The following is a 24458-nucleotide window of genomic DNA, read 5'->3' as shown; positions in this document are numbered from 1 at the left end:
TAAATAATTTCTACTGTAAACTACAAGCATACAATTGTTGAATGTGCACACACCCAGTGACACTGCCAGAATAATCTTGAGGGTTGTGTTGTTCTTTCCGTGTCTAAGTACATCATCCTTACAGTTACACATTGATTATAGGTAACCAGTTTATGACTGCATTGAACCAATTCACATGTCGATTTATGAAGGGTTTTGTGTTGTCACTATCAGGTGCTGAAGCTCCGGGCCAGGCTTTGAAGGAGGAGAGGACTACAATTGCTGAGGAAGGGGGGACTACTGTGGTGTACAATCAAAATGTATCCCTGTCTCTTGAGCAACAGCGACAAAAACTTCCAGTGTTTAAGGCATGAGAGTTTGAAATGTGTCAATTAGAGTTTATCTGTATATATACCTGAAATACAAAAGTATTTCAGAAGATGGTTTCAAGGTGCCACTTACTAATGCAGTGTTTTTGATTTAACAGCTGAGGAATCATATCCTGTATTTGGTGGAGAAGTACCAGACAGTGGTAATTGTTGGAGAGACAGGATGTGGAAAATCTACTCAGATACCTCAGGTATGTGAAAAAATGTAAATTCTAATTTCTTAAAATTTAAAAAAAAAAGGGAAAAAAAATAATATTCAGCCATACCTTGTGTGACAGTGAAAACCATACATTTAATAGTGCTCTCGCTTCTCACCGCTGCGACCCAAGTTTGATCCCCGTGATTGGCAGTAGTTGTATGTGAGAGGGTATGTCGGTCGCCCGCTTGGACACGTTGGTTTCCTCCGGGTACTCCGGTTTCCTCCCACATAAATGACCCCCTAGTGTAAACATCCATGCATCAAAGGACCCCATTGGAAATAAGCTTTCAAGCTTTCATGGGTTATCCTTGGTATTTATGTTTGTATGTATGTATATACTGAATAAACATTTATTTATTTATTTTTTTTATTTGTATGTTTTTATATGCAACACATTTGTCTGTTTAAAATGAAATGTCAGAAATACCTTTAATGGATATTTGCAGTATAATGTAGTACCATTGGTATTTGTACTATTGAAATGTTTCAGTATTTACTGGAGGCTGGATGGGGAGCAGAAGGTCACTTGATTGGGGTCACTCAGCCGCGACGAGTGGCTGCTGTCACTGTGAGTTATGCGTACATATGTATTATTATTGTGATCGTAAAGTATACAGAAAATACAAAATTTCTTTAGACGTATGTCAGACTTTTTTCATGCTAATTTTGTCTATGTATTTTGGAAGGTTGCCACACGAGTTGCAGAGGAAAGAGGGGCTCTTTTAGGGGATGAAGTGGGATACACAATCAGATTTGACGACACGTCAGATCCTACACGCACTCGAATCAAAGTAAGAAAATCATACAATATGCATTTACCAGCAGCTAGTATCAATGTGATACAAGTGCAGTAAAAACTCTGTAACATTAGTTTGCTGTACTCATAATAATTCATTTAACTTTTATGAAGGAGGTTGAACAATTACTTGATTTGCTATCACTGGTTTTTCGAATCTGTGTCCTAGATGCAAAATAATTATTTGGGACACAATGATGAGTCTGTGGACGCATCCCAGACCTAAATTGTGTATTGTTTAAAACGCAAGGCTGCAAAAGTCCGGGCAATCCATTGTGCTTTAGTTTGCCAAACAAACTGGTCTTAACATCAACACCAAAAAGACCAAGGTGATGACAATAAATGCTCCAGTGGAACCTGTGGTTTTAAATGGAGAACCGCTAGAGGAGGTAGAGGACTTCACCTACCTAGGAAGCATACTTAGCAAGGACAACGGTGCCGGGAAAGACATAAAGGCAAGACTCAACAAAGCACGTGCAGCATTCGCCCAACTCCAAACCATCTGGAAATCAAACAGCTACAGTCTGAGGACCAAAGTCCAACTTTATAACAGCAATGTGAAATCAGTCCTCCTGTATGGGTCTGAATGCTGGCGTGTTATAGACAGTGATATGAGAAAAATTGAGGCCTTCCACAACAGCTGCCTTAGAAAAATAAACAGAATCTTTTGGCCAAACAAAATCAGTTATAAAAACCTACACCAAAAGTGCAAAAGCAAGAACATCAGCACAGAGATTAAACAAAGAAGAATGAGATGGCTTGGTCACGTAATGAGAATGCCCCAGAACAGGATTCCCAAAGTAGCTCTACACTGGACACCACCTGGAAAGAGGAAAAGAGGCAGACCACGTACCACCTGGAGGAGAACCGTAACATCAGAAATTGAGGAAATGGGCTACTCATGGGGACAGGCACAGTATATTGCCAAGGACAGAGGTAGATGGAGACAACTTGTTGAAGCCTTATGTCCCACCGGGGACGAAGAGGATAAGTAAGTAAAGTACGAGTATGTTGTCTGCTTAGTGTCAGTCATTAGGTGTGAGTATGGGTACATTGTACATGTCGGAATTGTGATCATCAGCAAACAAATATGGCACACATTCATTCTATCGCAATAATTACTAGTACCCAAGCACGTCGTAACCCCATTGGGTTGTTGTGATAATATAAGATTGTGAGAATCTAAAAGGCTTGGATCATCTTTGTTTAGCAGTGATTGAGAAGGCCAAAATGGCCTATGGGACTATGGCCCCACGGTTAGTTTTCAATGGGCCATTTTCAGATTTAATGGGCCATCAACATATTTTGAATGGCCATTTTCAATAAATAAATGTGCAGTGGAACATTTTTGTTTTGAAATGAAAATCTGAACCATGACCACAATCTTTTCCACCGCTCTTGAAAATGTTTCTTCTTTGTTTCAATGTCCCCTTCTCAACGGTATCATTGCTTTTATCGGCATTGGTATTTGAAGACAGTCTCTTGTTGTTTTTTTCATTATTTGTTTTTTGTTGTTTTTTTTTCACTTTCTTTCGTTTCTATATCTGTACTTGGACTTTCAAAGCTTAAACGCTAAAGTATAAGCATGAGAAGACGAGCGCATGGTGTAAGAGGAAACAGTTTATTGGTTATCTAGTTTGATTTGTATTGGTTCAACCAATGAGATTCGGTGTATCAGAATACATAGGAATTAAAAACGCAAGTATAAAAATGATAAGAAAGTCGTACCCAATTCACTTCTAGAGAAAAAAAACCGTAAGTTACAATTGATAATGAATGCGCACTTTGGCGCATGGATTAGATAATTTAATGCGCCAATTTTCACCTGAATATGGTGCAGGACGCATGACCTTCCCAATCACTGGTTTAGAATGGTCTATGCGGTCAAGTATTTCTAACCGTTTGGACTGCTATTAACAATTGTGGTTCGTCCTAAGCCAAGTAGTGAATTATTATGTTTAGTTATACATACAAAGTAAAATCACTTAAGTTTTTTACCTGATTAATCTATTGTGGATTATTGATTCTCGTGGATGACTAATTATTGTGGTACAAACAAATTCATGGATATTGAAATTGTCCTCTACTCCACAACCATGAAATTGACCCCCCCCCCTCCCCAGTTATGCTGGTTTTCCTAAAATCTTAAAAATTGAAAAGAAGTTATTCTACAGTATGTTTTGCATACTCCAGTACAGAACTACAGGTTCATAGGATAAAATATAAATAGTCTGTTTCGAAAACAGGAACATATTCAAATGGCTGAGATATTATACAAACCTTAAACTTGGTACACTGGTACACCCTAAGGAGTAGATGACCCCAATTGATTCTGAAGTCTCAAGGTCAAACAGAATGTACTAAGGTATTATCCACTTATTTCTTGAAAACCCTTTGCTTGACAGACATCAAACTTCCATACTGTTTCCTCCTATGAAGTAGATGTCCTATTTTCAGTTTGAGGTCACAAGGTAAAGGGTCAAACTGGACATAGTCAGATATTGTATGCTCATTATCTTGAGAACCCCTTTTTTTTTTTACAGAAAACTTGGTACACTTGTTCTACCTAAGGAGTAGATGACTCCTCTTGATTTTAAGGTCACAAGGTCATTGGTAAAACTACTCTGGGCATAAGATATTGTCCATTCAATATCTTAAGAACCCTTTGCTTGACTGACATCAAACTTGGTTCATTGGTGTCCCCTAAAGAGTAGATGGCCCCCACTGGTTTTCAAGTTACAAGGTCAAAGGTCGTGACTCAAATGACTGGTTATTTGGAAATACCTGCTCAGTATCTTGAGAGACGTATTATGGTTGCCCCTCACTAGTAGATAACCCATATTTTTTCAGTATTGCTACTTATAAATATTACCACACAGGGGGCATATATGTTTCTAAAACATTTCTTGTTCTTTTACAGTTTTTGACAGATGGTTTGATGATTAGAGAAATTATGGAGGACCCGCTCTTGAAGAAGTACAGGTCTGAACATTAAACTTAACCAGTATCTGCATTTTTAACATCGAACTTGATCAAATTGTTACAGAATGCAAATACACCACATGATTTATTCAATATTTAGTGAGTGAGTTATCAATTTGATAGGCCCACATGAATGTTTACTCACATTCGATGAGTGCTAAGTGTAAACTTGCTATGTGAATTGTTCATTATGGTGTTGTTATATGATCGATGCATTGCACTATTTTTATAGATGATAGAATGGGAATTTACAATTTTCACCCCTTTTGAATTCCATGTTGATTCTCAAATTGAGCATATGCTTGCATTTGTGCATGCAGGATGAAGTTTGTTGTTGTTTTGCATTTGTGTGTACAAGATGAAGTTTGTTATTGTGTTTATTGATGTGCATCAAGTTATTTCCCTTTGATCTACGGCACATTTTTTTCTGTGCAGGATTCAGGTGTAATATTTTTGTATTGACAATTGAAGCTTTGATATTTCAGTTTGAATGAGGCTTTGATAAATGTCTTAAGATATGTCTTAACAGATGTATGTAGTTGGAAAATATGTTGGAGATTTTTTTTGTTAAAATTTTAAGGTGGCGATATCAGAGCGTGTTTGTAGTACATCTGAATCGCTAGCAGAGAAACTTGTAAATAGAAGGATTTTACATTGTGGTTTATCAGTGTTTCTGTAGCTATTCATACAGTGTAATAATGTATTTTTGTTTTCAATTTTAGTGTTGTTATGTTGGATGAGGCACATGAAAGATCACTAAACACAGATTTGATAATGGGGCTTCTACGAAAGGTTCGAGATCATTTGTTTTTAGATTATAAGTCCAACACTTATTAGTCACAAAAGTTGCATGATCAGAAGGGTCTTGATGTCATTTGCTGAGTTTTAGTATATTTCAATCACATGTTTGATATCCTTGCAGATTCAGAAAAAAAGAGAGGATCTCAAGCTGATTGTTGCGTCAGCCACACTGGATGCGGAGGTACAGAACTACATTAAAATGGACTGTGAATGCATTTAAGTCTATAAAAAAAGGATAATATGGATGTGATAGAGATATTTTAAAATTTCTATGCTATACGTGTACTTATTCAAACTTAAAGGACACAACGCATGTTTCTAAACTTTTCATTTTTTCAGCAAAATTAATTCTTTTCATGCCTAAAACTACTTTAAATGTGTTTTTAATGAAAATTATTTGCATAGTTTTCGAGTTTGAAAGTGATAAAATTCAAATTTTGCAATATGCATATTTGCTTTCGCTATTTTACACACCATTGTGTGTGATGTCCTCTGCTCCCTGGGGTTTGAAAACATTTATTAACGATTTCATAAACAGATTTGATTTAATTTATAAAAAAAAGTCTCACGTTGACGGCTTGTAAATAAGATTGCATTAAGGTGTTTTGTGCCGTTTAAGGGTGTACTAGTTCATTGTTGTCAGTAGAAAGGATTTAGACTGAGTATTTTTCGAAGGAAGGCATTAGAAAAAAGACCTGGATAATTTTTTGTTGGAGCAAGAACTTTACCTTTAACAAAACACCCAGTCATGTTTGTCCCTGTACTTTTTCAAAAACCACTTGGACAGAGACCCAGATAAACTGCGATAAAATGGATATATTGAAGCTATAAGTACTGCTAGGCCTACAGCATATACATTCTGTTCTGGTTTTCAAATTCAATACACACTCGGATCAACTGACCTTCACTTTGTAACAACATATACAATGTAACTTATGCTCCCTACCAACTGGTAGATTTACAAAAAAATTAAAGATGAAAAATAATTTAACTTATAATCATAAATAATAAAATATTGTATTTCCTAACTTTAAATTGAATTATAAAATTATGCCTCATTGAACTCATAACATCTTGAGTGCTTCAATAGGCCTATAATGCTGTGCTCCCACTTCCTAACGATGTGCAAATCACAATTCAAAAATAATAATAAGACTACTTTATTAAAGTAAAATATTGTGATTAATTTCCGCTTTAAATTTGATTGTTTTTATTGATTTCTGTGTTGTTGTTTTTTCCCTTTCCAAAATGCACTCGTGGCAGTAGCTATGCCTAGTTGTCAACAATGTAACATATCATAATTTGTCTAATCCAAAAATAAATAATAATTGCACTGTTTATTTTTGAAAAACAGCACCAATTACAGATGTATAAAGGAATAACATTACCAAATAGTGTGGAGACAGTGACCCATATTCAAACATTATTTACTCGCAATATTGCCTCTTTCATACTTGCTTTCCTTGCTATATTTGGGTATTTACATCGCTATTTGTATGCACTGGTGGATAAAACATATAAGACTAGGGAAATTTGTCAACACCAATTTAAATGTTGTCCGTGATGAATAAATTAGGTCCCTAAAAGCTGAGTTTTTAATCAATATCTCGCACTACTTTCACAATCAGTTGATTGAAGAAGGGCGCATGTGACGTTACTGTACCATGTGACTACCTAACTAATTAATTAGACTTTAAGAAATTGGGGCTTTATAGATTTAAATCCGTGTTGTGGCTAATTATTGCAAAATTTTGGTGAACTAACTATTAGAATTAATTACTATAAGTAAAGAAAGACAAAATGCATGTAATTTTGTATACTTTGGAAACATGCAATATGTCCTTTAAATATTAATTGATTTCTTTACAGTAATTTTGGATTGAAATTGTAAAACTCGAATCAATTGAAATTTTTATGAAAGTGTGCTATACTAATTGCATGTACTACTGTAGAATTTATGTTAAAAATCGGTGTTGACGTATATTATTGATGTACTTTTTTAGGAAATGAAAGACTTCTTTAATAGCAACTCATCAGGGAATCCAGAGTGAGTATTTTCTCGTGGTTTTGTACAGTATCGCACATTCCAAGAAGTGTATAAGAAAACAATTTACATATGACATGTAATTTTGCCTTTGGATGCTTTAGTTTGATAACATGTTTCACTTTATAAATACAGCAAAGACACTGCTGCCATATTGAGTGTGGAAGGTAGAAATTTTCCTGTGGATATCCATTACACTATTGAGTAAGTATTTATAACATATGTAATAACTTTAGAAATGAAAACATTTAATTTTGACTTGCCTCGAGAATTCAGGGAACGCTCATCCTGGAATTGGCATCTGAAGTTAAAATTGTCTGAGTGGGTACTATCTATCGCATTGCACATTGTAAAATTTGTAAATACTACATATCATAACTATCTATCACACATTGTAAAATTTGTAAATACTACATATCATTACTATCTATCGCATCGCACATTGTAAAATTTGTAAATACTACATATCATAACTATCTATCGCATCGCACATTGTAAAATTTGTAAATACTACATATCATATCTATCGCATCGCACATTGTAAAATTTGTAAATACTACATATCATTACTATCTATCGCATCGCACATTGTAAAATTTGTAAATACTAAATATCATAACTATCTATCGCATCGCACATTGTAAAATTTGTAAATACTACATATCATAACTATCTATCGCACATTGTAAAATTTGTAAATACTACATATCATATCTATCGCATTGCACATTGTAAATTTGTAAATACTACATATCATAACTATCTATCGCATTGCACATTGTAAAATTTGTAAATACTAAATATCATAACTATCTATCGCATCGCACATTGTAAAATTTGTAAATACTACATATCATAACTATCTATCGCATCACACATTGTAAAATTTGTAAATACTACATATCATAACTATCTATCGCACATTGTAAAATTTGTAAATACTACATATCATATCTATCGCATCGCACATTGTAAAATTTGTAAATACTACATATCATAACTATCTATCGCATTGCACATTGTAAAATTTGTAAATACTAAATATCATAACTATCTATCGCATTGCACATTGTAAAATTTGTAAATACTACATATCATAAAATGGATGCTTCAAATGGCTGACTGTATAGATGCATAAATTAATACACTATTTCGATGCCCCGTGGGACATGCTGAAATATTTGATGACTTTAATTTTAATGAGTATCAAGATTACACTGATAATGAAACTACTATTTCTTAATTGCAATTTTTGTCACACTAAATTTTCCAGCTTTCAGTAACGAAGATTTTACATTAAATTACTGTAGACGTATTTAACTTCATTGGGAAATATTTTTGTTGTTTTTGTAGTGAACACAATTTCGTGTGGATTAATTTTCGTTGTTTGTGATCACTTAAAAATTACATAGTATACATATGAAGTATAAACAATCGAGATTATTTGATTTTATATCAAATAGTCCGTATTAATGTAGATACACTATGTATGTTGGGTCTACGTGACTTATCTGCTACAGCGTACGAGTTACTCTGTATGCTCTACGTCACGCCTGGTACTCCCTGAGATCGAACCCATTCATTAGACAATTTTCAACCGAAGCAGCAAGGTGGTTTATCAAAGTTGAGATAATCTACGCATGTGGTCGAAGTTTTTCTCCTTGATATAATCCTTACAGATATCTAGCATAGCCTACTGGGAGAGTTTTTCTGAGGAATTCCCCAAATTGTTTGTGATCACTTAAAAATTACATATTAGGGGTGAGATGAAAAGTTCAATGTCTGACAAAAAACTAAATTCACAGTTTTCACCAAGACCCCCCCCCCCCCCCCCTTCCCTTTAAAACTAAATATGATGAATGTTGAACCTAATCCATTAACATTTAAAAACATACGATTATAAATAACACTCTGCATACCTTTTCTACTGTTAATTCACAAATGAAAGTGTACATCAAAACCATTTAAATGTTCATTAAAATGTAATATTATTATGAGGTTTTTAACAGTCACTTGTCTTTTTTCTTTTTCAACTAAAGTGTAATCGATGTCGGATGACAGAAACTTATGGGAGATTTTATCCTCCCTCCCTCCCTCCCCCTAACTATTTGAATTTAGATTTTTATCCGACATTGATCTTGATCTCGCCCCTTATACATATGAAGTATAAACAATGTTGCATATCTGCAATTCTTGCTAAACCAGTTAAGTAACAGTACAATACCATTTATTCGATGAAGCGTGCTGTCATTAAAACCTATTATTAACAAACAAATCCTTATTAAGTATTATCAAGTATACTGTAAAAAAAAATGTCCATGTTTACAGTACAGAGACACCAAACGTAAGGAAAATTGTGCCTTCTTGGATTCATTACATTTCTCATGCTTAAAAATTAAAGAGTAATTTATTTTAAAAATCACACCCCAGAAAAACCTTTTACATTGTCAGGGCTTGCATATCTTTATCAGAGCTTACAGCTTTTGCAAGTAGTCAGCCTTGCATGCAGTGTATGACCTTGTGCATGCAGTGTACTTTGTCCCGCGGTCGACGAATAATCAAAAGGATTAAATTTAAAACATAGTCTATCGGTTTTGCAGGTAAAAAATATCATGTTAGGTTTATGAAAAAGCAAACTTTTACCCATTGTAGACCAGGTTTAGAAAAGTAAAATTAATCTACATATAGATAAGAAAGACTATGAAAATTCGCATTTTAATATCTTTTATGGTAAAAGCTTCGTAATACATAGTGTATTATCGTAAGTCACCAGACAAACAGATGCAGCAATAAATACATCTTAGAATTAGTGTCAGGTTTCATAATTATAGTCTAACTCTCAAGCTTTAATTACGTAAATTAATAATTGCTACCAATCTTTACACAGAACAACTAATCCCATGGTTGGGATACTTACCGGAAGTAAATATTCATTGCTAATTAGGCCCTTAATCAAGCTGTGCTATCATAACTATGGCCAACATAGGAATAGTCCATGCTGTGTTAATACACCAGTTTTGAAATAAGAACTCTTAGGTGTAGGAGGTGCATTTAGTGGAATTTTGAATGCCTGTTAGGGGACAGAGTCGACCTACAGACAGTGAGGAAGATGATAAAATGTATTAAAAGCAACCTCTCTTTAAATATGTAAATGTAGGAAATACAAAATACTATCGAAAGAAATGTTTTACTTAAGTGGAAACATAATAGAGGGCGAAGCCCTCTCACGGCCCGAAGGGCCGTGAGAGCGGAGCTCTCCCTATAGGTAACACATATATACATGTTTAAAAGGAAAATATAGGAAAATAATGAAAAATTAAACCATACCTATGGAACTTGAAAAGTTTGGTACCAATGGCGTCGATTCGAATATTAGCGCGTGGACATGTATTCCTCCATTTTGAATCTCGTCTACCCTAGTTCACGTCGTTCTGAGATGTTACATAAAATCCGTAAAAGCATGTAAATCTTATTTTCTTAATCATATATAATCACTCTACGTTTAACGCCATGTTTTTTGTTGTGGTTCAAACGCTATGATTGTAAATTTGCTGAATATGACGTCACAATGTACTGTTTACATTAATTGCGTTATATTTCCCGCGTTCAATATATAGGCGGATCAAATGCCCAAAATTAGGATGCTTTGATACAGCTCCGTCCGCGTGCTAACGTCGGGATGTTTTTGTCCTGTTTTGGATATATATACTAATGCCAAAACTTTTTTGCTTCGCCCTCAAACACGGTCATGCCGTAAAACATATTATCATATTTGCAAGTAATATCCTGGATGTGATACATATGAGCAATGAAAGAAAGTGATATAATAAGAATTCCATGTATTCAATTACTCCCCAAATGCTTATGATTTACTTTGTTTGTGTATCAGTTGAATTCGCGTGATAAAACTGCGTATGAGAAACTGAGCACATTTAGTTATGAAGTGATGAATATTTGTCCCACTCCCACATGTAGACAAGTTGTTTTGTGCCTTACTATCTACGAGAGTTCTCCAAAGGGAAATAACTCGGATCCATCTCGAAACGGGCACATTAATGACCATTGGCCGGTGTAAACAGCACTTCCAAATATTGAGAGTAAAGTGTAAAGAATCTTAATTTTACTTCGAAAGATTGAAGGTGTTGGGAGATCGGGAATTTGAGATTGAGAACTTCCAAGGGATTGAAGTTTGAACCATCTCAAGTCACCTGCATAGCGTTGTATATACTAGCTGTGTTTAAGAAGCATGATGATACTTGAAAATCTAAATACAATGTTTTAAAAACCTTTTTCAGAAGGAGGGCTATATTGAAGATGCTCTGTATTCATTTATTCTTTTTGTGTACTTGTTTTCAGCCCAGTTCCTGATTACATTAAGGCTACAGTAGAGACCATCACTAAAATTCACCATCAGGAAAAGGAGGGAAACATTCTGGCTTTTCTAACGGGACAGGTCAGTTTTTAATTTAAAGAATTCTAAAAGTTATATCCCTTCTCATTTCATGCCATGATTTCATTAGTATAGTTTAATTATCAACATGCAAGGTTAGAAATTACAGATCAACTATTTCTAAGGCAGGCGCGGCGGGGGACGGAATTTCATATCATATCACAGAGTCAGTGTACAACAACAAATTAAAGTAGACCTATACACGGCTTACGTCACAATCAAATGTAAATGCAGAACCATGCGTCCATTTTCCGAAATGTGGTATTCTAAAGATATCGGTTTGATTTTTACATGGCGATATGATTGTCCGATATTGATTCCTTCTAATGCGTTCTTATCAGCTGTGGTCAAATTTTGTATTTAAATAAAAAGGGAGGGGGGCCAAAGATGATTCAAGCTTTAGAAAAAAATTGGTTGGAGCTGAACAGACAATATTTTGGCAGATAAGGGCGTCCGTGAGATACATTGACTATTCATGTATGTAAAAGTTTTACAATGATCCATGTTCAACATATGGAATTATGCGGGCATCAGAAAGATGGAGAGACGGATGGGAAAGGGGGACCAATTCATATTTCCACCAGCATCATAATAATAATATTATTTCTTTTGTGAGGATCCGGGTTAAAATAGGTCCTCAGTACCCCATGCTTGTCGCAAGAGGCGACTAAATGGGACGGTCCTTCGGATGAGACCACAAAAACAGAGGCCCCATGTCACAGCAGGTATGGCACGCTAAAAATCCCTACTCAAAGGCCATCGAGCATAGGCCTAAGTTTTGCAGCCCTTCACCGGCAATGGTAACGTCTCCATATGAGTAATAAATTCTCGAGCGTAATAATTGCTAATTCAAAACTATGCAGCTGTTGAATCGAAATTATCATGTCAGAACAAATACATGGTAAGCTTGTGTAAAAATAAAAGTTCACACTTTGCTGCGCCAATGTTGCAGATATTGACGCAAGCTTCAAAGAACGGCTGCAAATAATTTGTTTTATTTCACCGACCGTCATAAATTTGTCATTTTTTCCTCAACCCCTCTCCATTTTTTCAAAATTATTGGGGCAGCATCTGTACAACGTGATTAGTTCCTTATTGAGATTGCATCTACATAGATCGACGTAAGTGTACATGTACATGTACGTATATCCAATTTATGTACATGCAAATGATTTCACGATAAAAGATATAACACACATTACACACATGCATTAATCATAATAGCAAAACCATCAAAATTCAAAATTTGTTTTCAGATAAAATGTAAAATCTAATTGCAACCCACATGTATCTTTAATACTCATAGTATAACATAGTTCAAATTATTATCCAAGGTTGTAAATATACTAAAATTTCACATGTCATATGAAAATATGATAATGTATAATTCAAGATTTTTTTTGGAGGCCCCCCCCCCTTGTTATTGTTATTCAAGTTATTCAAGTTTATTCAAGTTATTCAAGTACTTGTTATAGAGCTTATAGCTTTTAAAATGATACGTCGACATATGATTTTCTTACGCAAATCCTTTTTCTGAGATAATAATCTGTAAATTAGAAACAATTTATTCAAGGTTTAGTCCATAAAAATTGGGAGGAAAGACCAATATTGAAATCAAATGACATTTTCAACAGTACTTCTTTTAAAATGTTTGGGCTCATAAAGTGTACATTATGAAAATAGTTATTCAAATTTATTAAAATAAATGATCACATATCATTAAATAATGGTATATAGTCTATGTTGCTTATTACAGCCCTTTTGTTTTGTAAAAATAATAATTATTAAGAAAAATAAGAAGGAGGAATACATTTTCATTAATGCTGATTATATGTGGATGGGGTACTTACTTTTGAGAAGCAATAACAATGAAATTAGCATGTTAACATTATACATTTTTCAATGTTTATCTATTACTGGAATATATATCTATCTTATATAGGCAATTTTTTCATGATTGAGTCCATTTAAGGCCGAGTATAGGTCTACCTTAACAAATAAGCTTTATTCAAGTAAAATAAAAACGAAGTTGCGGTTCCTGCACATCCCTAGACTCTGAAAGCCCTCGGTGTGTTCACGAAGTGTCAAGGTGTATTTTCACAATGTCACACAGAGTAAATGGTATCTTGTGAATATAATGTGCTGTACATTTTGCAGAATACTATAAAGATATTGAGTATCCAATCTCTAGATCTATATCCCATGGGCAATTTTAGATTGCTTGAATGAGGTGATTTTGTCTTCCAATGAATAATTTTGTTAAATAATCGAATTAGTATGTAATTTGTGGAGTAAGTCTTATCGATATTTTAATTGCTATTAATCCTCGTTATAATTTGCTTCCAATGAATAATTTTGTTAAATAATCGAATTAGTATGTAATTTGTGGAGTAAGTCTTATCGATATTTTAATTGCTATTAATCCTCGTTATAATTTGTTTATTTATTTTTTTGATGATGTTTCAAAAGCTCCGACTGACCTAGTCAGTGTGGCATTTTCTTTCTAACAATTGTTCTGTCACCTTGTGAATTTCGGTGTCTTTGATACTGCGCATATTACGCAAAGTGATGAGTCTCCTCCTCCAGCAAAAGATGAATTTTGTGTAAATTGCATGGACATTTCAAATCAAAAGATATATACCTACGTGCCCACAATCGGGAAATCAATCAGCTAGCATCAATTGATTTATGGTAGCGTCAAATTGAAGTGATTGAAGTGAACCGAAATTATCATGCATCGCCATATTCTATGAAATTAGAGTGGCCGCATTCATTGTCCACCTTAAGGCCAGATGATATATACAAATTTTTCTACCTTTAGCTCTGAAGAGTTCCCATGGTAAAAAAATATTTTGGTTGGTTTTGGTTTTCTCATTTATAGTTGTTTGGAACTCTTCTGTGTTTTAAGAGCAGGGGTCAGTAAACAATGTAAACAATTATGGTGCCAGAATCATTCAGGAGGAAAAAATCAGGAAGATTTATTGGTAAAAAAATCCTCAAAGGTTACAGAATGCTAGGACAGGTTATGTATTATCCCTTGGATGTAAGATAGTGAATGTTGATGCCAATAACAACGTGGTTATCGAGGAGAAGCTGGATGAATCAAGAAAAAATTGTTCGTCTGGTGATAATTCACAAGAATACCTAGGAAATGAAGACACGTATCCATCTGATGCATCAGAGAGTGAAGAAGAGCATGAGGAGATGATTTGTTGGAGATGTGGGAGACGAGTTGTGGAACTTGGAATTCTAGTGGACAATTTGGAAAAAGGTTGTGCTGCGTGTGGTAGACCACTAGATTTAAGACATTGTGAGGACGAAAAATGCTATGGACTTGGATCATTGCTATATATAAGATGTCAGCAGGAAACATGCAGTCATCTTTCTCCTGTTTCTACTGGGAAACGTCGTAATGCAGAAACTAACGTAAAATGGCACATCAAAGAGAACCTGTATTAGGCATTTCTTTATTATTTTCAGAGATGAATAGCAAAGGAAAACCAAGAGTGACAAAAAATAGTAAAAATCATATATGCCATTGTAAATTATTTTCAGAAGTTGTTAAATTTTACTCTTATAAGTTATATTATGGGAGACAACTCTTCTTTGTCTTGAGAAAATCAGCCAATGTGATTTTTACAATTTTGCTTCTACTCAGAAAATTCACCCCGTATGGTATATGTTTTTTAAGTTTATATTACACTTTAAACATTAAGTCAACATATGAAGTTTATTTTAATTTGTAAACCTTTACTGAGGGTGCAATGTCCATATATGTAATTTTATTGAAGCAGCAACTAGTATTTTCCAAGTGCAAAATTTGTAATGAATTAATATTTTACATGTTATGTTGTAAATCTAATATCAGTACACTCTGTTCTCCTTGACAATCATTTTTTGAGGGATAAAGAAGGTAAAGAAATGAAGAATAAACTGATTTACCATGACAACTATTGTTTTGTACTTTTTTGGAAATACAGAAAATATTTCACTCTCCAAGTCAAAGGGGAAAAGAATTCAAGGAATTATCCACTTTTATAAAAGAATGACATCATATAAAGTCTCTTCGAAAGAAAAAAATTGTTTGTATCATCTGTCCTTAATGATAAGACCAAGAAATTGGTTTCTGAGATTGATAGTGATTCATTTTTTTATTGTGATTCAGTACTTTTCCAAACTTTCAGTTGTGAATTAAGTTAAATAATGATAAGGCCAATTCAACTTAATGTAGTAGATTATCATCTGGGGTCAAAAAAAAATATGGGGTGGGTGGGAGGGTTTTATTTTTAAATTTTTATTTCCCCTGAGAAAAAAAAAATTAATGACAAAAGACATCACACAAAGAGTTATTAAATCAAGTTAACATTCAAATAGTCCTTGGTAAAAGATATAAAACCAACGTTCGGTGACTTTAATCATTCCCTCATGTCACTGGGAAGCAAGTTTGTTTGAAATCGTAATTTTTGTGAAAATATAAAAAATCGGTATGGGGCCCTTTTTTGAGGGGCGGGCGGGGATGATAATCTATCAATTAATTTTAATTGGCCTATTAAACAAATATTTCTGTGTGTTTTTTAGAAAATTTGGTATAAAAAGGTTTGAAAATGAAACTACACGCTATAGAATTTCAGGTTTGTTTTATCTTTTATATACATGCTGTGTAAATGCAGAACTGTAGCTCTCTGAGAAAATATTTAAGACAGATCAGAGATCTGGGTATTTTTTTCTGCTTTGCTATCTTTAAAATTTTAATGTAGGCCAACAAGAAAGAAATGAAGTTTAAATAGATACTGAAGACACATCATATTATCCACAAGTATTCCAGGATAAGTTTGATACTGAATTTCCTTAAGTCATAGAATAACCAAAAGATGTATCCATTTACCATAGATGATGGCCATGTTGTGATTTTTGTACACCTGTGTTTAGATCCTTTTGACAAGACCTTTCTTATTGTACTAAAGAAAATTTGACATCATGACCTTGAAGTTTGACCTACTTTTGAAAAAATTTAACTTTGGCCATAACTTTTGAATGGTTATAGGATAGGGCTTTCACATGTGTATTCCTTGTGGCATACAGTCTTCATGAAAACATTTAAAACTTGCTGGCCAGTCGGACCAGTGAACTGTCTGAATTTACTGGCCCCCCAAATTTTCATAGTACATGTTTATCACATACGTTATGGAATGCATTGTAAAATTGTACAATTAATTTACTGAAACTACCATATATTCATATCCACCCCAAGACATCCTTTCTGTCGATTCCAGAAAAACAACACCACACATTTTCTCTCTCTCTCTCTCTCTCTCTCTCTCTCTCTCTCTCTTCCCCCCAAACAACAAGACTACAAATTCATGTATTTTTCACAAACTTGAAAACAGCCCGAGTGCACCTTAGGAAGTAATCCGAGTTCTCTACCAACATCAAATGTAATTCTATAATATATAGAAATTGCATAAAATGAGAGATAACAGCAATTGACGAAGTTCATTTTAATTGGACAATGCAATAAAGCAGCAATTACCAGTACGCAATGCGATACAGAACGCGGCCATTTTTGTTGTTTCAACAAGTTGTTTGTTGAATATTCACGTGATCAACGTACAAGTTATCTTGACAATTACCAGTATAGTTATCGTTCTTTACAAGCATATATATAGGCCTAAATTTTGCAGCCCAAACTCACCAGCAATGGTGATGTCTCCATATGAGTGAAATATTCTCGAGAGAGAGACATTAAACAATATACAATCTATCAATCAATGAGAAAAAATTGACAAGTTGTTGAACTTGGTTTATTTGGGGAAACATTTTACACACATTCTTGTTTTATATGCATCTACCTCCTGTCACAGTTTTTAAGCTAGGACCTTATATTCATACAATCAAAAGTGAAGTATATATCACAGCTTGATGTTGGCTGATACTACCTTAAGTAAAGTTCTACAACTCATAGCTTAAGAAAAAGAGCCTAAATTATGCTCGTGACAGGCATATTATATAGTGCTTCCAGTAATCTTGTTAAAACTAGGGAAAACAAAGAATTATCTGTCTGATGCTATAAAACAAGAAACAGCAGACATAATTTAAGCATTGGAATATTTGCCATCCATGGCTTTGATACAAAAGAAGCATTGTAGTATGATGTAAAGTGTACAAAGATCACTTTATAGATTTAAATACAGTTACATGTACTATCTTTATAGCTTAAGACATATGTCTTATCATATAAGTTACAATACATGTATGTATACATAAATACACAAAAATGGCAATGTATGGCGATGTACAAATTCAAACAATGGAGAATAACTTTAAAACAAAGTTTTCTCGTAACTTAAGTGTAAGACATAAATATTTCCCAAAATTACAAAGTTCGTGTACATCTATATGAACATTTAATAATTGTACAAATTTGAAATAGCAACAGAGTTCGAATTGACCGGCTACCTAATATGGCTACGTCAACAAACGAAATCATTTGAAACTGCGAGTTTTCGGGTTGTGTGTGGCTTTAATGAATATTTGAAGGTATGTTTGGACACAGGTATAGTAGGAAAATATGTTAAGATTTTTTAAATATTGAATTTACGAGACAGCAACACAAGAATACACCGATAACGCGATGTCTCCTCAACCGTGCGCAGCTTTTGGTGCCCTGTAAATCGAAGGTTTTTATAAGAGCTGGATCTGTAGCTCTGTTCCGTCACAATATTTTTTCAGAGAGCTACAGTTCTCCAACTAGTAATTTTCTAGTCCGTCCATCTTATCTGATCACCGGTCACCTGAATCAGCTCGAGAAAGTGGGCGGGCTGTAATCGGCCAATGAAAACTCTTGTTGTATTACATCAAACATGTCATTCAAACTGCTCGATCGTCTCATTCAATGGTATTCGCCGACGACCGTTACCGGTTCTAAAAATTATGTCGTTATGGGGGATACGTTAAAACGCTTTATTTCACTTAGACGCTTGTAAACACTGAAATGGAAAGAGAAACTTACGTAAAGTTTTCCGTCTCTCGACTCAAAGACAAGTTAAAGAAAAAAGGAGCCACCACGAGAGGCAGAAAAGCCGACCTTATAGACAGGTTTGTAGTTTCATACCTCATAGCCGTTATTTTCGTTTGTAATATTTCAACAAATTCGTAGCTCTGCACCCATGCAGACGACGGAGGATGTTTACGCCGGCATGATTATGCCTAAATATTGTTTTGATGCTCAGTGCGACAATTCTTTTATCAAAATGCATCAAAATTCAATAAATTAATGTGATATAAGTTATATTTATGTCATCAATTATACGTAATAATTATAGTACTATACGGACTGTTGTTAATATTGTAATACATGATACAATGGCATTCACTGACATGTACTAGTACGTCTTGGTACCTAATATTTTTTTTATGGGAAGTGGACATTGTACAGTACTTTATTGTAGGCTTAAGGCATATGATAGAAATAAAGATTTCAAGAATGACCCAATTCATATACCTGAGCCTTTGGAAGTTGATTGGCCAACGAGGGGATTTCAACAGCTCCAGGAATCACATAAAGAAGAAATCCCAGAGATAGGCATTGAGCAGATAGACATGTATTTTGTACATAGATTAGCAGGTTTGTTCTTATAATTTACTTGTATGATTAAGAACAACATTTTTGTAAAACATACATCTAACATTAGGAGTCATTTAATGAATGTGCAATATCTTATAGAATAATTTGTACATATATATAATTATGTGTTTATAAGTAAATAAATTTTAAAATCATGAGCTTGTACTTATGTGTAGGTGACAGACAAAGCACTGGTGATGTCAAGGCTATCGAGAAAGGAAGGCTGCTTGTTGAAAGTGATAGAGTCTTGGCTGTGTCATATTTAAAGGAAGATAATTCCCTGTTCTTTACAGGCATTGTTGGCGCAGCCATGAAAACAAAGGCAAGTATTACATTTAATTTGTGGATATAATATACATTGTAGTACTAATTGTACATGTACCATGTATGTTATCAGTTATTTTCTCTTATTTTATTACTCTGTACTGAGATATTTTTGTAAAAATAACTAAAAAAAATTATATTACCCAGAATACATGTATGTATTTCAAATTAAAGGTAACATACAACTTCAAATTAAAATTTGACAAAAACTCGGGAGACATCTTGAACAGCCATTGTGAGTGTCCTGCAGGACGAGGTCCCCATGGAACTTGCAAGCATCTTGCTGCTGTTGCCATAGTTTTACTCTCTTGTTGTGAAGGAAAAGGTTTGAGGATTCAGAGATCATGCACAGAAAACCTGCAGACATTTCATAAACCCAAACATTCATACTCAGGTAAAAATACATGAATATTATGTGATGTTCCATGATGAACAGAAGCAATAGTTTTATGACCATATATTGAATCAAGTACAATAATTTATTTTTTTTCCACATGTTTAACATATTCAAATTTTGATATAGGTTCACCAGTCAAAACTGAAGATCTGCCCAGGAAGCGGAATCTGACTGATGATTTTTTAAATGATCCCCGCCCTGAACATCTAAAAGGTGTAGCTGGTTACCCGGATAGGGTTCGCAATATGGTCTTAAACCATTGTGCAGAGACCTCAGACAATCTGACATACAGATATCTCATCGAGAAAGCAAATATTCAGGTAAACATAAGCATGAAAATGCATTACTCACACAAGCAAGAATCTCACTTAATGTCCCTGTACATCGCTAATTATAAGCAGTGTCAAGTCAAAAGTATCTCGATAGTGAACTTATAGCAAGCTATATTAGTAATGCATATAAAATGTTGATTTTAAAATTATAAGTCTGTTAATCTAAAGCAGTAAGTAGTGATGGGTAAAACTGCACATATAAAATAAAGTGTTTAATAACAAACAAACTGTAACACCTTTTGTTTCACTAGGCAGCAGTATTGGACCATGATTATTTGGAAAGACCCTTCACAGAGTATTGGGTTCAACGAGCTGTTGAGGTAGGTCTTTTGTTAATTGGCTTAAACTGCATTTCAACAAAATTAAATTTTATGACATTTGTGCAAATGTTGTATATGTGTTAAAATAAGATATAATGTGCAATGTAAATTGATTGCAAGGATTTTTTCTCATGTTCATATGTATTACTAATACCATGCAATTTTATACTACAAAACACAGTACAAGATATATGGTTTTTGTTATATACAATTTTTTAAAGGTAACAGCAGATAAAGTAGTTGCCATTGAGGAGCAGACACGTGGACAAGCCAGCTCAAATAATTGGTTCAAGGAGAGATCATGGCGGATCACAGCCTCAAGATTTGGAGATATCTGTTTAGCTACAGACAGGCGTAATAGGCAGAAACTCTGCGAGTCCCTATACCAGCCTTCTGCTGCTGTATTTCGCAGTGAAGCTCTAGTCCATGGAAGTACCTACGAGACACGTGCTATTAGGTATGTTTTAGTGTGAGCTAGTCAGACAATCACGTGTACAGCAGAGACCTGGTTTGTAAATCTTAACGCTCTATATAAGCATTGGTCAAATCAGTAAATTATTATTTACATATATTATATGCCTTTTCTTATTTTTATCTCTCATTACAGATCCTTTGAAAGAGAGACTGGCCAAGGTGTTCAAAGATGTGGTTTCTTTGTTGATATGGATCGACCTTACTTGGGGGCATCACCGGATGGACTCGTTGGCAATGATGCACTAATTGAAGTCAAATGTCCCTTTGCTGGTCGCTTTGAGAAGATTCAGCCTGGAAAGTACTTCCCATATCTAACAATGGACTCTGTAACTGGTGAAATGAAATTGAAACCCACCTCTAAATATTTTTTCCAAATACAAGGCCAAATGCTTATTGCCAAAAAACAAATTTGCTATTTTGTTGTATACACTTTCAAAGATTTGTTCATCCAGAAAGTACATATTGATGTAGAATGTTGCCAGAATTCTCTTCTTCCAAAGCTTGATGTATTCTATGATAAATTTTTCATGCCATACTTGTTATCCTTGCTGTAAAGTGGAAGCATATATGCAAACTTGTGTAAAAGTTTCTTCTAAATGATTTATCGAGACAGTTCATTTTTTTTATACAGAATCTTTTTTGTATTCATGATTTCATTAGAGTCTGCAAATGATTCTTCATGTTTTTTTGCCTAAGTTTCTGCCCAGAATGCCAATCAATTTCAGATGAAATACATTGCATATCCATGATATGAAATTTTCTGTATTGACAATATACATGTAACAATGCATAGATGTTGGTTATATAAAGTGTTAAACTTTTTAAATTGATTTTTAAAAAAAGATATTGTACTTTGACCCTTTCAAGGTAAATAGCTTTTACACTTAAAAGTTGATATGTCTACCAAGATCCTTGTATGATGTATCCCTTTGAATATTGACAGCACATGTTGCATAAAGGATACAAAAAAGGTACGATACATTTAAAACTTGTAAGCAGAAATATGAACACAACTCTCAAGGGATTCACTGTATGTGCAGGGCATACATTTATTAAACTTAGACATGTATGCATGTACATTTTGATATACTACTGGCACATGTTTAAGCACTTTTATCAACAATGCAATTCCTAAAATTTGACAACATAAAACAAATGTACACAATTCTGGAAGCTAGGGGGATTTTTGACATTGGTAGCTCATGTTTCAAAATTTTGAACCTCTTTGCAAGCCCAATCACCCTCTCTACATGAATACGTTTTGAGGCAACTCGCCTATCTCTAACTATTTCTTCGGGGTCAAGTTGGCTTTTGCCCTTGAGAAACGTAGGTGTATTAATAAAAACATTCTGATTCGCAAATAAATCTTGAACAAGAATTCCCCGATCTGCCATAATGCTGTCACCAGCATCAAATTTGCCTACATCTAGCAGAGTAGAGTGTTCAATGATTTGTCTGTCAGACACAGAGCCCCCATAAGTAGAGGATACATAAGATACTGCTCCATTTGGAGTTACACCTACCATGGTTTTCAACGTGTTTTTGTGTTTATAAGAAGACCATGTTTTGGATTGTGCCTCAACATTTGATGGTTTGTGAATTGGTTGCTCGGTTGCATCTAAAATTACGCGTGTATTGGGAAACTTTTTAGCAAAATCTGTTGGCATATGTTCTTTAATGATGTCTTTAGAAGGCCAGAATTGTTCCTCTAACTCTTTTAATTGAAAATACAAAAAGTTAATCCAAGTTGTTACAATTTTAGAAACAGTAGATTCACAGACTTTAAAGAGCATAGCAAGTTCCACATCTTCTTTTGCTTGTCTGAGTTTCATCAGAGTTAAAAACAACTGATCTTGTGGACTTAATAAGCCACATTTGTAATTCAAGTCAAAAGCTGCTGGCCCAAGAATATTAAAGAGAAGCATGAAATGATCATAGCCATTCAAACCAGTGTAATAAGAAAGCATCTTAGTGTCCAGTTTCATACCTTCAATTGAAAATCTACCTAAGGTAGGTATGTCACACTGGATTTCTTTCTCAGCTGTTGAACACATTTCTTCTGGCATGGATGTGGACATACTTGTAGATGACTGATCTACGACAACTTCGTGATGTACAATCAATTCATCCATATACATGGGCAGGTCTTCAATCATTGGAGTACATGTATCTTGAGTAGACTCTCGCAGCCTCTTTCGCTTAGCTCTGTCAGACTCCTGGGTAGTACTGGTATTCTTGAAGTCAAAAACAGAGGGCGCAGCTCCATACTTAAGTCGTCTTCGTTCACCTGTCACAAATTGAATATGTTACAGGAATGTTGGTTGTAAGTTATACTTTATATTTAAAAGCTTTAAGATTCGCTAATTATAAACTAGATTTGTTATAATTGATTTACATAAATAGTCATGTAGCAAATTCAACCTTGCATTTTTAGCAGTCACTTCTACTGTAAAAAATATTAGGTGGGGGGGGGGGGGGGTGTCACCAAATATATGAAAATAACACCAGAAAATGGTGATTGTTAATGTGGAGACCCAATCTAATTAAAATTAGATCTTCCATCAGCTCCCCAGTTTGGGGAGCGGATGGAAGATCTAATTTTAATTACATTGTGTGGAGACCAGGACTCAGCTGGTTATATGTGTGTATATATATATACATATATGGTATCATAGCACTCTTTCATCCTGTAACGTTTTATCAAAGCAGTATATGTCTCGTCATATAGCCTAGTATTATATTAAATGAATACTGTGATACATACCACATGTCAGTAGTTGCACCTGAAAAAGAGTAAAAACAAACCACAAAGCAACGCATTCAAGAATGTAAAAAAGAACGTTATCAATACACGAATACAAGACAAAATGAAGAAACTTTATAAATCAATATTTGAAAGAAGGAAAAATTCAAACAATTCAACAAATCAATTGACGATGCAGCTTTATATAACTGATTGATAGGACCTCGATCTAACCTGATTCGGTGATTTTGTAGTCATCTTCTGTGAAGTGTATATGGCAAACAACGTCTTCTTTTCCTGGGTTCCATAATTTTTTTGTTTTCCTATCCATCTGTTTGATCGCTACCCTCCATTTCAAGAGTAATTCCTGATCTGTGGGAAACTTGTGACCCCCAAAACCACCACAAAGTGGAACACAACAATATTTCACCATTGTTTACTTCAAGCGTCTAATTGATAAAGCGTTTTCAGTATCCCCCATAAACCGTGACTAATATTTAAAACCGGAAACGGTGCTGGCGTAAACTATTGTGTCGTCACACAACGAAATACTATATCGGGTAAAGCGTTCTAATTCAAAGGTGAATTGCGATAAATACTGCAT

General features: G+C 34.4%; 4 protein-coding genes across 9 annotated transcripts in view; 3 read left to right on the top strand and 1 right to left on the bottom strand.

The window, feature by feature from the left end:
* LOC125680442 (probable ATP-dependent RNA helicase DHX35) overlaps positions 1-24458 on the top strand; it is a 138355-nt gene that overhangs the window by 161 nt on the left and 113736 nt on the right. For all 5 annotated transcript variants that reach the window (XR_008802114.1, XR_008802113.1, XR_007371958.2 and 2 more), the window contains exons 2-11: positions 214-347; positions 467-559; positions 1058-1135; positions 1254-1358; positions 4284-4345; positions 5068-5137; positions 5268-5327; positions 7150-7193; positions 7326-7394; positions 11547-11643. Coding sequence is in view for 2 of the 5 variants with exons in the window: in XM_048920045.2 (XP_048776002.2) it covers positions 214-347; positions 467-559; positions 1058-1135; positions 1254-1358; positions 4284-4345; positions 5068-5137; positions 5268-5327; positions 7150-7193; positions 7326-7394; positions 11547-11643 (812 nt within the window). In the remaining 3 variants the exon portion in view is untranslated. The remainder of the gene's footprint in view (positions 1-213; positions 348-466; positions 560-1057; positions 1136-1253; positions 1359-4283; positions 4346-5067; positions 5138-5267; positions 5328-7149; positions 7194-7325; positions 7395-11546; positions 11644-24458) is intronic.
* Positions 17412-20047, top strand: LOC130053768 (uncharacterized). The gene is made up of 3 exons (XM_056161329.1): positions 17412-19264; positions 19441-19586; positions 19763-20047. Exons 1-3 carry the CDS (start codon positions 19054-19056, stop codon positions 19994-19996), a joined length of 591 nt encoding a protein of 196 aa, XP_056017304.1. The 5' UTR covers positions 17412-19053; the 3' UTR covers positions 19997-20047.
* LOC130053763 (uncharacterized) lies at positions 20172-23101 on the top strand. The gene is made up of 4 exons (XM_056161317.1): positions 20172-20305; positions 20569-20637; positions 20859-21094; positions 21245-23101. Exons 1-4 carry the CDS (start codon positions 20231-20233, stop codon positions 21663-21665), a joined length of 801 nt encoding a protein of 266 aa, XP_056017292.1. The 5' UTR covers positions 20172-20230; the 3' UTR covers positions 21666-23101.
* On the bottom strand, positions 20644-24180 carry LOC130053759 (uncharacterized). Of its 2 annotated transcripts, XM_056161309.1 has the most exons (4): positions 24089-24180; positions 23876-23894; positions 23099-23398; positions 20644-20663 (listed from the first exon to the last, which is right to left on the bottom strand). In XM_056161309.1, the coding sequence occupies exons 1-4, from the start codon at positions 24110-24112 to the stop codon at positions 20659-20661; spliced, it is 348 nt and encodes a 115-aa protein (XP_056017284.1). In that variant the 5' UTR covers positions 24113-24180; the 3' UTR covers positions 20644-20658. The 2 variants fall into 2 exon arrangements, with proteins under 2 accessions (XP_056017284.1, XP_056017281.1); XM_056161306.1 differs by lacking the exon at positions 20644-20663 and having other exon boundaries at positions 22215-23398; positions 24089-24154.

The sequence above is a fragment of the Ostrea edulis genome, chromosome 1 (genome assembly GCF_947568905.1).
Source record: "Ostrea edulis chromosome 1, xbOstEdul1.1, whole genome shotgun sequence".
Classification (NCBI taxonomy): Eukaryota; Metazoa; Mollusca; class Bivalvia; order Ostreida; family Ostreidae; genus Ostrea; species Ostrea edulis.
Note: the sequence above shows the minus strand (reverse complement) of the source record. Positions and strands in the feature narration are given on the sequence as shown.

Coding starts and splice junctions, on each gene's coding strand:
- LOC130053759 (XM_056161306.1), bottom strand. CDS start 24,112: ATGACTACAAAATCACCGAATCAG.
- LOC130053768 (XM_056161329.1), top strand. CDS start 19,054: ATGGGAAGTGGACATTGTACAGTACTTTATTGTAGGCTTAAGGCATAT. Junction 19,265..19,440: donor TTTTGTACATAGATTAGCAG/GTTTGTTCTTAT, acceptor ACTTATGTGTAG/GTGACAGACAAAGCACTGGT. Junction 19,587..19,762: donor GCGCAGCCATGAAAACAAAG/GCAAGTATTACA, acceptor TTCAAATTAAAG/GTAACATACAACTTCAAATT.
- LOC130053763 (XM_056161317.1), top strand. CDS start 20,231: ATGGTCTTAAACCATTGTGCAGAGACCTCAGACAATCTGACATACAGA. Junction 20,306..20,568: donor TCGAGAAAGCAAATATTCAG/GTAAACATAAGC, acceptor TTGTTTCACTAG/GCAGCAGTATTGGACCATGA. Junction 21,095..21,244: donor TACGAGACACGTGCTATTAG/GTATGTTTTAGT, acceptor CTCTCATTACAG/ATCCTTTGAAAGAGAGACTG.